The 13,439-nt window shown below is 37.0% G+C and overlaps 1 protein-coding gene across 1 annotated transcript; it reads left to right on the top strand.

Moving 5' to 3' along the window:
• The first annotated feature begins 1,395 nt into the window (after positions 1-1,395).
• Positions 1,396-11,172, top strand: LOC109539973. The gene is made up of 5 exons (XM_048666273.1): positions 1,396-1,875; positions 2,518-2,716; positions 3,210-3,385; positions 8,563-8,788; positions 9,075-11,172. Exons 1-5 carry the CDS (start codon positions 1,497-1,499, stop codon positions 9,379-9,381), a joined length of 1,287 nt encoding a protein of 428 aa, XP_048522230.1. The 5' UTR covers positions 1,396-1,496; the 3' UTR covers positions 9,382-11,172.
• The last annotated feature ends 2,267 nt before the right edge of the window (positions 11,173-13,439 follow it).

Raw genomic sequence — 13,439 nt, 5'->3', positions numbered from 1 at the left:
TACTTCTGTTATGCAGTTTCCTTCCCAATCCTTGCGTATAATTTTTCTTGCTTCTCTTCTGATTTCGCGGTATTCTTCTGTGTTTTTGGCCTTCGCCGTACAAGCTCCTTTTTTTTCTATCAGTTGAATCTTTTCTGCTCTTAGTTTGTTTGTTTTTCTCTATTTCTTTTTTGCGATATTGAGTACAGTTTCTTTAATTATCGTTGTTAGGTGTGTTGCCACTTCATGTATATTTGTTGGGCTTATATTTTCGCTTAATTTGTTCCGGTGTAGCTTTGAATGTATTTGATCATTCTTGGGTGTATTAGGAAACCTACTCCTCTTTGACTTTCGTTTTCCTTTATGGAAAGGGTTTTTAGGATGTATTGTGCCACGCCATCCTATTGCGAGTTGGCGAAATCAAGTATTTTGGGAAGGAAAAATTTGGGTTTGGATGGACGAATGGAGAGAGGACAATGGTTTCCCCCGTATGGTCTTGGAAGATAAACCAAGGCTCGCGTGGGCAGGGGTGCGTCCCTGAAGTAGATCTATCGTCTATGGGGAATATAAATAAGTATCTACTCGTTACCCAATATTGTTTTGTAAATTGACTTCATATCGCTAAAATCGTTACCTTTTACATGTTCTAAGTTTAATGGAACAATGGCAAAAAGTGATATTGAAGAAAATACTCGCACATGACAAAGTTCAAGTTGGTAAAACTCAATTTAAAACTTATTTTTATAGGAAGTCTTTAATGTCAGAAAATGTGAAGCAAAGAGAAATTAAATTTTCGAAAAACGCTTTGTAGACTGACTTTCAAGTTTTGGAACGTATATTTAACGAACTTCCTTTGAACCCTTTTAAAAACATTCAGACTACCCATATCAGATCTGAGTTGTCATATTAAAACATTAAAATTTGTCACCTGCTTAAACAATAATCACCATACAAAATGAAATTACTCTAGAGTAATTTCGTTACAAATATATCTCGAATAGCAAGTCAAGTAATGGCAAGCTGGGGGAATTCATAAATACGCTGTGCGAAATGCCGCTGCTTCATATAAATGTAAAAATATGGAATAACTAATTGATAGAAATCATACATTATGTATAACTGCCCCCGTTATTAGGTTACTCGTAACAAAGTTGGGAATTCGAATAGTACAAACGAACCAAACAGAAAAACTTCATTAATTTTTATAACCTGGGAAGTCCTTCCGAAGTATAAGCTTCCCACTTGCTTTCTTTGGGGATTAGACCCTGTTGATTTATTCAGGAGAAACTGGATTTATCGGAATTTAAAGGCATAACGGAAAAATATTAGTGTTTCTTGTTGACTGACCCATTTCCGTGGGCCTGAGCGATATAGAAGCGAATGAGAAAAATCAATTGGCGCGAACAAAGAGGAAATAACAAAAATGTAAACGCCCTCGAATAAACCAAATTTCATTTCAGGTGTCTTGGTGGTTTGATGGACAGCTTTTGCAAAACAATACCAGCATAGCTCCAGGAATGCGTTTAATTTACTTCATCGAGGAGGGCAGTGAAAATAAGAAGAGCGAACTATTCATCAGCAACGCCAATGTTGAAGATAATGGCACTTATGTGTGTCATGCGGAAAATGCCGCTGGAAGTGCCCAATCGAACTTCACCATTAAAATAGTGCTGAAAGAAGAACCCATAGTGATCATAGTGTCGTTTCCGATCGAATATTTAATGTTCGCTGTGATCGGTGTTGCGGTGATTCTCATTCTAGTGCTCTTCATAGTGATTGCTTGTCTGATCAGGTGCCACAAGAAAAAGAAGCGGCAGTTGAAGCGGAACCAGACCAAGGAGGTTTCATTGCATCTCCAACAAAACCAGAACGGAACCAATACGGAAAAAACTTGGGGTAAGCGAAACACCTAAATATTCTGTTTCTTCCTGTTTCAACGTCGAAAATCTCGTAAATCCGACGATGTTGCAACTCATTACTCGGTAAACGTAAAATTTATCACTTGACGAGACCAAATGTAATATCATCAGAAAATTTAATACAGATGTGACAAGCTTCAGCGCATTTTATGGACCTTTATGTCCAAGGCTCTTATTTAGTGCTTTCGGAAATTGGTAAATCGATGGGAACGGAGTTATGTTTCAGTTTGATTTGTTGATTAAGTAGTTGGGAAAATCGTTTAGCTGTTGGAGCAAAGTGTGAAGTGCTTATTAATCATGTGGAAGTTGTACCAAATGTTCGCACTGCCTGTTTCAAAAATGGAGTCCATATTGCAAGTAAGCTCAAAACGAAATTGGCATAAACATTTCAGATTAAACATTACGAACTCCTGATGCGGTGGATAATATCTTGAAGGCGAGGCAAACGGTTTTCCCGACAGAGTTTCGTCTAAATTGCATTTTCGGTTAGTCGAATCTCTTACGGGATACTTAATTATTCAGCGTAAGCCGGCGAAACTGACACTGATTTACCCTTTCTTAAGTACCTACCCCAAATCATGTCACACGATTTTCCAATAAATTCGGGTATTTTTCGCAGCAAAATCAATATCCTCATCCCCTCTGGATCAACAAATGAAGCAAAATTTGACACCGTCTACTCAAACCACAACATGCACTGCCGAAGCTGAAGAAGTGGTACTGTTTGGAATCAGGGCCTGTGAAGATCAATATGCCAACCATTTATCACCTATTAGAAGTAGTAGAAATCAAGCTGTTAGTCCCATTTCTTTGAGAAGGTAAGTGCAATGGTTCATTATGGAAAATTTGAGAAATAGAAAATTGTTGCCCACGATTGAAAACGGGAAAGCCTAGCTCAAAACGGCCTAAATTTAACTTGATAAAAGTTGTAAAGCATTACAAGAAAAATACAACTTAATCAAATACGAACGTTTCGTCGGGATTAGTCAAAAGTTGCCTGTTTGTATTTGGAACAACTTTTAGCTGGAAGTTGCATTCAAGTTTCAATCTGAATGTCAGTTAATTTAAAGTTTTCGACAAAGATTTATGAGAAGTGGAAATTGTTGGCAAGTCGTTGAAATTGGATTGATTAATTTTAAGTTAGATTTTCATAAAATAAGAATTTTACAAGCCTGAAATGATGAAAATTAATTGACCTGCTGCCACTGTCTAGGCCACTTTTATCTCGACATTCCATTATTTAACAAGACAAATTATAATTTTTTCGATAAATTTCAATTACAGTTTTCTACAAATTACTGTTGTTCTCAGATATCAGCTAGAACAAAATCCGGACCTAATCAATGGGACTGAAAGTATAGGATGCCGACGAGCCGGAGATGGGGAAGATGTTCGTCAAATGAAAGAAGAAAATTTATCAATGCCATCCGGTGTAACTTGCATTCGGAATCCTGGGGAGTTTTATGCAGGCGACCAAGGAACTTTAGGTAATTTTGACCTATGGAGCTTATCAACATTTATCTCAAATGCATGCGTCTAGAGTAAAGCAGCATAATGCGTGAAGATTTATGTGGAACTCGTCACTGCTGATTAATATTTCAGTACAACATTCTATCAAAATTCCCCCACATCTATATTTTGCTGCTAATGCTTTTTTCAGACCGAAGGGTTCAATGGAAATGCTCATACTTTACAGACGCGTTCACTCCAGAGTTAAATATCGGTTCATTTTTCACATTTATTGCATCATGACGTGTCAAAAAGGTCGTTCTCAGGAGAGTGCGAGGAAATGCAAACTTGCAAAAACCATCCTTGTATAAACACAGAGCAGAGCAAAAATTGATGACAAATAAATTGAATAGAAAAAAAAGTTGAAATCGAATTAAAAGTGTATCGTTTGGAGTTCGAAAATTTTAATACATATTGTTCAATATTTGTAAGTAGTGAAATAAAAGTTGCACTGGTATTGGAATAAAAGTTGTTTTTAAAATTCAATACATTTGATTAAAACCAATGCATAGGAAATGTGCAAATCGTATTACATGTTCTTTAAACGGTCAATCTAGAATTTTCATAGTGTAAGCTTGCAAAGCACTAAACTTTTGTCCATAATATTTTCTCTCAATCGTTCTAATCAAAGATACTGGATGAAATGTTTTGCATTTAATGTTTTAGGACAGTCTGCACACAAAAAACAATGTTTGATATTTTGTTCCTGCATACATTCATTTTTGTCTCCCACAACACACCACAGACTGTTAACTGGAATTGCGTTTATTATAATGTCGCAATGCATATACGTAAAAATACTCATTTACCAGAAACAGCAAAAGCTTGGCTCGCTGCTAGTAGGCAATAAAAATATATTTTATTGAAACTAAAGTGAGTCTGAAATTCGAAGGAGAAGTTTTTCTAAAGCTTGATAGAAACTTATCAAAGATAAGTTCCCCGTAATATTTCAGCTATCTTTGAGTGCATAGAACTAATGTTTTAGTGGAAAATTCTGAATTACATTTTGTGCAGTTTGCCAACTGCGACAGCTTCTATCAGAACATTGCCTTTGACCACCGCACAGCAAATATTCCACACTCTCGAACTGGCTTTCAAACTTTGCACAAAGGGCACATTACGGATGTCCCTAACAATTGTTCTGACATGTTCTCATTTCCGTTTTTCTTGTATTTAACTTTTCGTTCGACACGTTTGATGACATCAAATCGGCGCTTTGTTAACTCAAAGGTTTAAGTGTGACAAAACATAAGTAACCTCATTAATTAAACCATTGAAAAAATTGGAAGTCGTTAGTGGCTAGTTAGTTCATACTTTGAGAAATAATAAATCAGGTTTTGGTTAATTGGAGCGCAAGTGATGAGACGCACTAATTCATATTAGATCTCGAAATACATACGCGTGATAAGTCATGGGAAAACAAAAGTCCGCTTAAACCTGCACAAGTTGCGTTGTAAATATTTAAGTAAATATAAATTTCGTGCAAGTGTTTCACCGGGTATTACTGCTTTTGTTGCTAAAGCCGCTTTAAACACAGGAACAATTTTGGCTCCTAAATGATTTAGGAGCACATCAGGCCCCGGCTCACAAAACCTTTGCCCTATTATGCTGGCCGCACAATATCACAGTGCCTTTCATTTCCTAAATTTATAAAGCTGTAAGGACTTAAATAACGTTATGCCGCTAAAAGCGTTACGGACGATGAAATTTAATAATGAATCCAATTCAATGAAGAAGTGTGCACGTTTTTGCCGGCAAGTTTGCAAATTTGAAAGACTAAATCCAACTCAAGCGCTGCAGGAAACCGATCAATAAGGGCGTGGAAAATCGCCATATCTGACCGAATTTTCGCAGTAGCTGCAGGGAGCTTTGCTCTAAAAAACTTCCAATATATCATAACGCAAATGAAGCATGAGATGGGTTTAAATTAGCTGCGATTTTCCCCGAATTTCTATTCGAGTCGCCCCTCAAAACCATATCTGCAGTCTGAAATGGCCGAACAATCGTGACTTGAACATTGAAAATCAGACACTTTTAAATTGTTTGAAAAAGTTTGCTTCTGAATAATGAGTCTTGAAGTCGTCATTAAAATGTGTGAACATTATCTTAGTTTTTCCTCTGGTCTCAACATTTTCAAGCCTGCGCCTGCCTGAAGATTTTCACATTCCCGTTTAATACTTGCTCGTTCTAGTTTGATGCACCGTCCGTGAAAATCTCCATAAATATTTGAACTTGTTCATTTATAAATGGATGATGTGAAAATGTTCGGTTTCAGTATGCGAATTTGCGTTACACTGTCGTCTTTTTGTTGTCTAATTCGGACACGTTTTAACACGAAAATTTCGCCTATTTGTAGCATGCTAGACACAATCATTCTGTTCATGAATCCACAAATAGTATAAATATTGTCAGAAGCGCCGCTAAATTAAACAGAATCCCAAGCAAGATAATCAACCAGAAACACTTCAAGCAAAAATTCCCAACAGTAGGTATTTTGCTGAAATAATAAGCCCCCTTTTTCGGTACATCTGCATTGTTTTATTCGCTGTTTTAGTCCCATTTACCCATGCAGGTACGAGTTTCGGCGTGTATTTTAGCAAATTCCATGGTTAAACGGTTTAAACCGCCCGCATGTAATCAAGCAAGCCTCTCATAATTCCGCTATTTTGTTACCGAGGTAAAGTTAATCAAAGTTGCAACCAAAACGGGAGTGTTTTCATACCACACGCAGTTACTTTCTTATCCTGGATTTTACCTATTTAACCCTTATAATCGTGTTTAAGCCATTATAGAAGGTTAAAATTTGAAAAGCGCTTGAGCAAAATTAAATTGACGCCGATCAAGTAGAGAGAAATACAGAAATAATTAAAACCAGTAGTAGTGTTTACGTAAATTTTTAATTACTACTGCGTTTTCAGCGTACACCCAATTCATATTTAAATTACATTTTTCCTTGTTTACGTCCAAGTCTGCTTGAGTTGTTTTCATTATTCAACGGCTCGTTAGTCTGTCAAACATCAACATGGTCTATGTCGCACCAAAACAAAAAAATAGCCGAAATAACAAAGTACAAGGCACTGGTGAAAAACCCCAAATGTTGCTTAATAAAACTAATTCCCAACAAGCGGGGCAATTTCGAACAAAAGCGGACAACCTGCAGAATAAGGGTCGGTTCTTTATATGAAACCTCCGCTTTAGGCTAAACAATTCGGTTAATACGTTTGCCTAATTGCGTCTTAACGAGAAGCAACTCCCAGCAAGGTTTATTTTCCAAGATTAGCCCTATGGTGGTATAGAAGGTGTTGTTTGGAGATACTTGCAAATGTAATAAACATCCGGAAAATGGGACATTTCGCTTTGCTACAATTGCTGTTTTGTGGAGTGTGTCCACAATTTAGTTGGGTCCCACTGACCAATAACCATTAGGGTACTGATTTGGGGTTTTCATGTCCAGCTGCTGTGGCTGCGTTTAATAAAGCCCATTGAAACATTACACTAAATTAAAGAAATGTTTTCAGGTCGGGTTTGCATAAAATGTCTGCTTTCCATGTTGCTGGTCAGTGATTGCTCCTTTTTGAAATTGTACATCTAAGCTTTTCTTATTCTTTCCCTAGAGAAAGCAAATGCAAAAAATGTCAATGGAGATATTGAAAATTAGACAGAAATCTAATATTTGGATTGCATATTTGCATTCTTGGTTCTGATGTTGACAACAATGTTCATAATATGTAAATCTTTAGGACCACTCGATATTTTCGCGATATATTAGAAGTGGGAATTAGTTTAAAAGGTTTGTTTTCGAAAATTGAGGCTGTATTGAGCAAAACGGGTTGCAAATGGATTATTCTAAGTATCGACCATCGCTAGCCACTACTTTTTCCCATCTTTCTGTCAATTTTCGGATACCAACTCGGAAGAACAGTTAGTCTTTTGAAGCGATCCATGTATCGATCCATTTATTCGTTTCCTCGTAAGAGGTGAAGTGCCAGTCAGCGAAGGCATATGCGATCGATCGGAATAAGTAGTAATCGGACGGGGCAATATCTGGGAAATACGGCGGGTGAGGTAGAACATCCCATTTCAACGTTTCCAAGTACTTTTTGATGGGTTTTGAGACATAAGGACGAGCTTTGTCATGTTGCAAAATGATTTTGTCGTGCCTCTGCTCGAATTCCGGCCGTTTTTTCCTTCAATGCCCGGCTCAAACGCATCAATTGTGTTCGGTAGAGGTCCTCGGTGATGGTTTCGTTCGGTTTGTGCAGCTGATAATAAATTTTGCCCAACTGATCCCACCAAATACAGAGCATGAGCTTGGATCCATACATATTCAGTCTTAGCGTTGATGACGATGTGTGGCCGGGGTATCCATACGATAATTCACCTTTGGAGTTATCGTAATGGATCCACTTTTCATCGCCAGTCACGACCCGATGCAAAAAAACTTTTATTTTTTGAGCGCGCGAGCAGTTCTTGCACGTTAGAACCCGCCTCTCCGCGGCTCTCGGCTTCAGCTCGTATGGTACCCAATTTCCTAGTTTCTTAATCATACCCATCGCTTTGAGACCTTTGCCAACTGTTGACCGGTTCCAATGATCCGGACAATTCTTGAAGGGTTTGACACGGATATTCGAGGAGTAATGCCTCCAATTCTTCGTCTTCGAATTTTTTCGGCTGACCGGGACATTCCTTGCCATCGGTGTCAATATCACCACTTTTGAAGCGTCGAAACCAGTACTCACATCGATGGAGTATTACCCCCGTAAACTTCCTCGAGCAGCAAACGACTCGAAGCAGCAGTTTTCTTCAAATCGAAACAGAATCATAAAGCTTCCCGCAAATTGAGTTTATTCGGCACGAAAGTCGGCATATTGAATGGTCTTGTCATGTATGTTGTTTACATTTGCGCAAGGTGACACATATAGTATATATATAGTGTATAAATATAGTGCTTTAGCGCGAATATAGTTTTCGAGTACCCACATGCAACATACGTTTATAACGCCATTTCTTAGAAAAGCTATAAAGCTAATTTCAACTCCTAATAATTCGCCTTCAATTTAGTTACCAGCTTCTGCTGTTTTGTCCGCATTTTTCAAAGCATTGGCAGTAAATTGACCCACTAAGACTAGTTATTTAGAGTGTATTTTATTTGCAGGAATTCGTCACGTAGTGGACGCCCAAGGCTACCCAATCGACTACGGCCTGCCTAAAATGCCTTGCAGGTCTTCTTGCAGCAACGAGTCTTATTATCGGACTCTTCCTTGTAATCGGATGAAACGGCATTCGGCTGCTAATCCACTCAAAAGATATTCCAGAGAAGTGGAATTTCTTTCCCGTAGTATCGACACTCCTTATGACCATTATCACACCACAGACATTCGGTAAGTTGTAAAAAAACAGTGAACCCTTTTATGTGTTTTAACCTGAAAGTTCAATTGAGAAAAAACGAACTGGGTATATTCGGTTTGCCACAATTTAAAATTGGATTGTGCGTAATTGATTTGCTTTCAGCCATAGAAACGAATCCGCCCGAAACCAATTTCGAATCAAATTGAATACATATTTTATTAAATTATCCTGGTCCGACTGAAGGTGGACGAAGGATATATTCAGTTTTATGTTCGCGATTTCAATATCCGGAAGATAATTAAATGGGATTTTTTGCAGATACACAGCGGATGGGTATCCAGTGCCACGCCAATTAATTCCGCCTCAAGCCTCATCGCCTTCATCAGTTCCCTGTTGTTCACTGAACTGGCCGCCTTGCCTGCCTCCAAATCCTCAAAATCTACCTCAGAGTGTCTCAAAAAAGTGCGCCAGTGCACAAACGGACACTGAAGACGAGTGTGATAGCATTAGTGTTAGTGTACCAAAAAGTGATAACGTTAATGCAAACGCGCCAAATGAAAACGCCAACGACCTTTTAACTGAGAGTCCCGATGAGGGCTACGAGGGTGAACCGAGCGTGATATAGACTCTTCATACATCAAAGCGGAATTTGTGATGAATTTAAGTGACGTTGGTGGTAAGAACTGCAATTTGTAAGGTGGAATCAGCGGAGATACAAATCAATTAACTTCATGTAGTTTTTAACATTTTCAGTTTTAACATGAACAGAACGAACTTGTTGCCCAGAGTTACTGGCTTCAGACGGAAGTTTGAATTTCATATACGCAGTTTCCTACTGAAACATAAAATAATCGAAAATGTAAAATAACAAAAACAACAAATTTCATTGGCCTGTTTTGCAAATTTAGAATGTAAAAACACACAAAGTGAAACTATTTTCCTTAAAATGTGTATTAAATAAATTAATCGGGTCTCACATAAATTGGTCCCAACTCACAAAGAAAACCGTTGAAAACTTTCAATAGTAAAACGCTGAAATGGAGTTCGATGATGCATCATAATGCACATTTAAATTGAAATCTTATGACTTCGTTAACGCATGGACAGTCTAAGCTAACTGTTTGCATTTAATTAAATCCATGCAATATTCAAACAACACCAATCGCTTTATGCCGGGACATTTGAACTCATGTCCACTCAAGTGTTTGGTAAATCGGAGCACAGTGAATTGAGCACGCGGATTTGGATGTTGAATAACCAGGACGAAATTTGACGAAAGAAAAAATTAATTCCTCAAATTTTTCAGTCGTCAGAAAACGAAAATGTGTACATAAATCACAGAAAACAAATTTTATCTCATAATAACGCGAAAAAACATTAACCAATCCCCTTTGGTTATTTAGTGATCGTAAACTTTTCAAACTGCCATAACAGAAATACCCATTGGATTCCTTTGATGTGAGATTATCAACTTGTGTTAGAAGAACGTAAAAAACAGCAATAAGCTCGAGGAAAACAATAGGCGTCTTATAAGATGAATAACTGAAAATGTTATTTTGAAGACATCTACAAGAACGCGAAATAAAACAATTTAGTATTAAAGATGCAAGTTGATTCTTTGTGAAAACATCTCATCCTTTCATATATTTGAAGCCTTAGCTCTCTGCTGTCTTTTAGTATCTCTGTTAGTCTCTTATTCATTCTTTTTCGGTTTGTATATTTAAAACTGATGGATAAATAAGCAGGAAGGAAGCCTAGAGAACTGAATTTTCCTTTGGAGATCTGAAACCAACAAGGAAGTTGCAGCACTCTAATCCCGCATGGATTTCAGAACGGCGCTTTGTTAAATTGTATCCCGAGGGATCGTATTTTATTTCGCTTTGTCCCAGGTTTACTATGAAAAAACTGCTGAAACTTAAAAACGGCAACTCCCTGCACAACTAAATTAAAATTGAATGTAATATACATTTTGTATGTAATAAAATGAACAGGGTCATATATGTACTCGTATACTGTGTAATAGATAGAAAAGTGTACATACTGACTTACTTTTGTAAAAATCATTAGGCAACCACTCAATATACTTACAGTTTTTCTTCACTGGTATCTACGGTTTATCTGAGCCAGCACTAAAAGTCCTACATTCCTCTCATGCGAATAGACCCAGAGCAATAAACGATAATAGATCAAAGTTAAGTGAAAACCGTAGGTTTGTACATTATTTAGAAAATATGTTATCGGTAGTTATCTAACATTTAGAAACTAAATGTATATCGCACACGTAAATGTTAGTAGGTCAGTCTAGATACTTGTTATACAAAGTCTCGGTACTAGCGAAACTATTAGAAAATTTGTTTTCTATAGTTTAAGTTTTCAGTGTTATTAGGTTTTACAATAAAGTGTATTTTGTACAAGATGACGTGTAATTTATTGGGTTTTTCCTCAGTGTCCCTCTAGTCAGTTCAACGGGAAAACGTTTCAAAAGTTTCGAGCAGCCCGAGCATTCCAGTTTATATTTACTCACGGTCAATGCATGAACAAATTTTGTTCACATGAACAATATAATTGGAAAATGTTGACTAGAGGCAATTTTAGTCACGGAATCTTTGCAAGAGGTTTTTTTCATTATTTGGAACAAGCGAATTTACCAGAAACCAGTTTTTTCCTAAGCGAACAATTTCAATTTCTAAATTCTCCCGATTTTTGGCGGTTAGGCGACAGGGTTCATTTAAAAATTAATTTATCAGAAACGGCAAAAGCGAGAAAATCTGAGACTCTGGCATCGTAAAGCCCGAAGTGCGCTAAATAGGATGGGATGGCTAGACAAATTTTCGAAATAGTCCTGATTTTTTGGCATTAATTTTGCAGGGGCTTGTTTAAAAATTAATTTGCCAAAAAAGGAAAACAGCTTGCAATTTTCCGGCTCTTGTCCCGTATAGCCGAAAGCCTATTTTATATCTCCTTTAAATAGTAGTAATATTTGTCATATTGAAGGATTTTTCAAAGATTTTTTACATTAGCAAAACAATTTTGTTGCTTGCTCTTTAAATGGCCCAATATTTTTACAGAAGCAAATTTCAGTATAATCACTATGTATGACCTCAGCTGAGACGACGTGACGAATAATAAATAAACTAATAAATAGACAATAAAGTTTAGAAAAGTTGAACTTAATTGAACACATATTACAAGCTCTTCAAAGGTTTATTCTGGAAAACAAATAATCTTTAACATGTAAAATGAAAAAGGCAATGAAAGCGTGGAAAGTAATACCACACACGGGTTTCCAAGGCATATTCCTTGTAAAACACGTAACCTCCTTTAGAGCTTAAAGAGTAAAGTTTCTGAACTTCTATGTAAAGAAGTTTCATTTCCATCGCTTTTCAGAAGAAAATGGCATTTTTTGTTGAATCCCGGTGAATCCAGAATGTTTCTTCCTGGCAGTGTTGGTATCAATAGCCCTAAGACAATGCTTCCATCAACACGAAGTTTTTGTTTAGACTTTGGGTATTAGTTAAAGTTGGTAATTAATTTTTCCGGCAAGTCCAGGAAGTATTTCTCTGACACGCCCGATGAAACTCTCTGACCCTCCGGGTTTCACTGACATTAAATAAATTAGAGCCGAGAAAGCGGAAATAATTCTCGACAAAAGAATTGTGGATTTTTGAAAGGGGATTTAATATTAGGTGAATCTACGCAAACTCGGATAGACATATCTTATTGTGCCCTGGTTTCGATTTACTGGCTTATTAAGATTGTATTTTTAAGCTGAACTCTCCAGGCCAAAGTTTCTAACCCTATCTGTTAGTCCGAAGCTCTAACTCCATTTTGAGAATCATTGTTATTGCAAAGGCTCAGTAAACAACAAAGTTTTAATCAAGAATTTCCATATTTAAATTGGTAAACTTTTGCCGCCGAGAATAAAGTAGGTTACGAATTTTTTAGCGAGCCAGTTTACAATACCCTTTTATTTGTTCTTTTGTATTTCTATTTAAGATGCTGGTTTTTGGGCCCTTTGTTTTCGCTCATTTTAGATATTGGTTTAGCTTTGCCAGTCGTTGGTTTAATCAAAGCAAAGTTTGGCGGAAATTATCTAAACTTAATTTTTGGAATTTGAAATGTTTTGCTCGCAGATCTATCTTTAGCAAATTGAGTTGAATTTTGAAAGCAAATTTGTTTCCTCTCAAGCGCTTTATTTCATAATCTAGATCCAACACTTTCTTTAATTGGAATCAGTTATGGTTAAAACGTCTGCTACAGAACATCGCTTTGGATATTCAAGTAGATAAAAAATAACTCGTTCTACTCGGAATTGTATTAATGGCAAACCTAGAAGCTGAGTCGTTGTTTAGGATAAACAGTTGTCGAGTTATTGTTAAGTAAAACCAGGAAACCGTCCCCATTTACCCGAGTCTGTAGAATGCAAAACATTTAACCGGGATAAATGTGCAGCAAACGCAATATTTTTCCTATAATCCAAACCTCGCTCTAGATCAGTGCCCGGGAGAATTGTTACCACGCTCCCCTGAAACTGAAACTTGGGATATTTGTCACGATTTCCGGAATTGTGCTCTGTAAGGAAAGTTTTAAGTTTGTCAGTGATAAGTATTACTATCCTCGGATAAAGCCCATAAACTGGGGAAGAAGTTTAGTCTATTTAATGCTATGATTTGTGATATGGGG

Source organism: Dendroctonus ponderosae, unplaced genomic scaffold (assembly GCF_020466585.1).
Source record: "Dendroctonus ponderosae isolate FM_Combo_2020 unplaced genomic scaffold, Dpon_F_20191213v2 Dpon_F_20191213_451, whole genome shotgun sequence".
NCBI classification, from domain to species: domain Eukaryota; kingdom Metazoa; phylum Arthropoda; class Insecta; order Coleoptera; family Curculionidae; genus Dendroctonus; species Dendroctonus ponderosae.
This window is presented reverse-complemented; position numbering and strand designations above follow the sequence as displayed.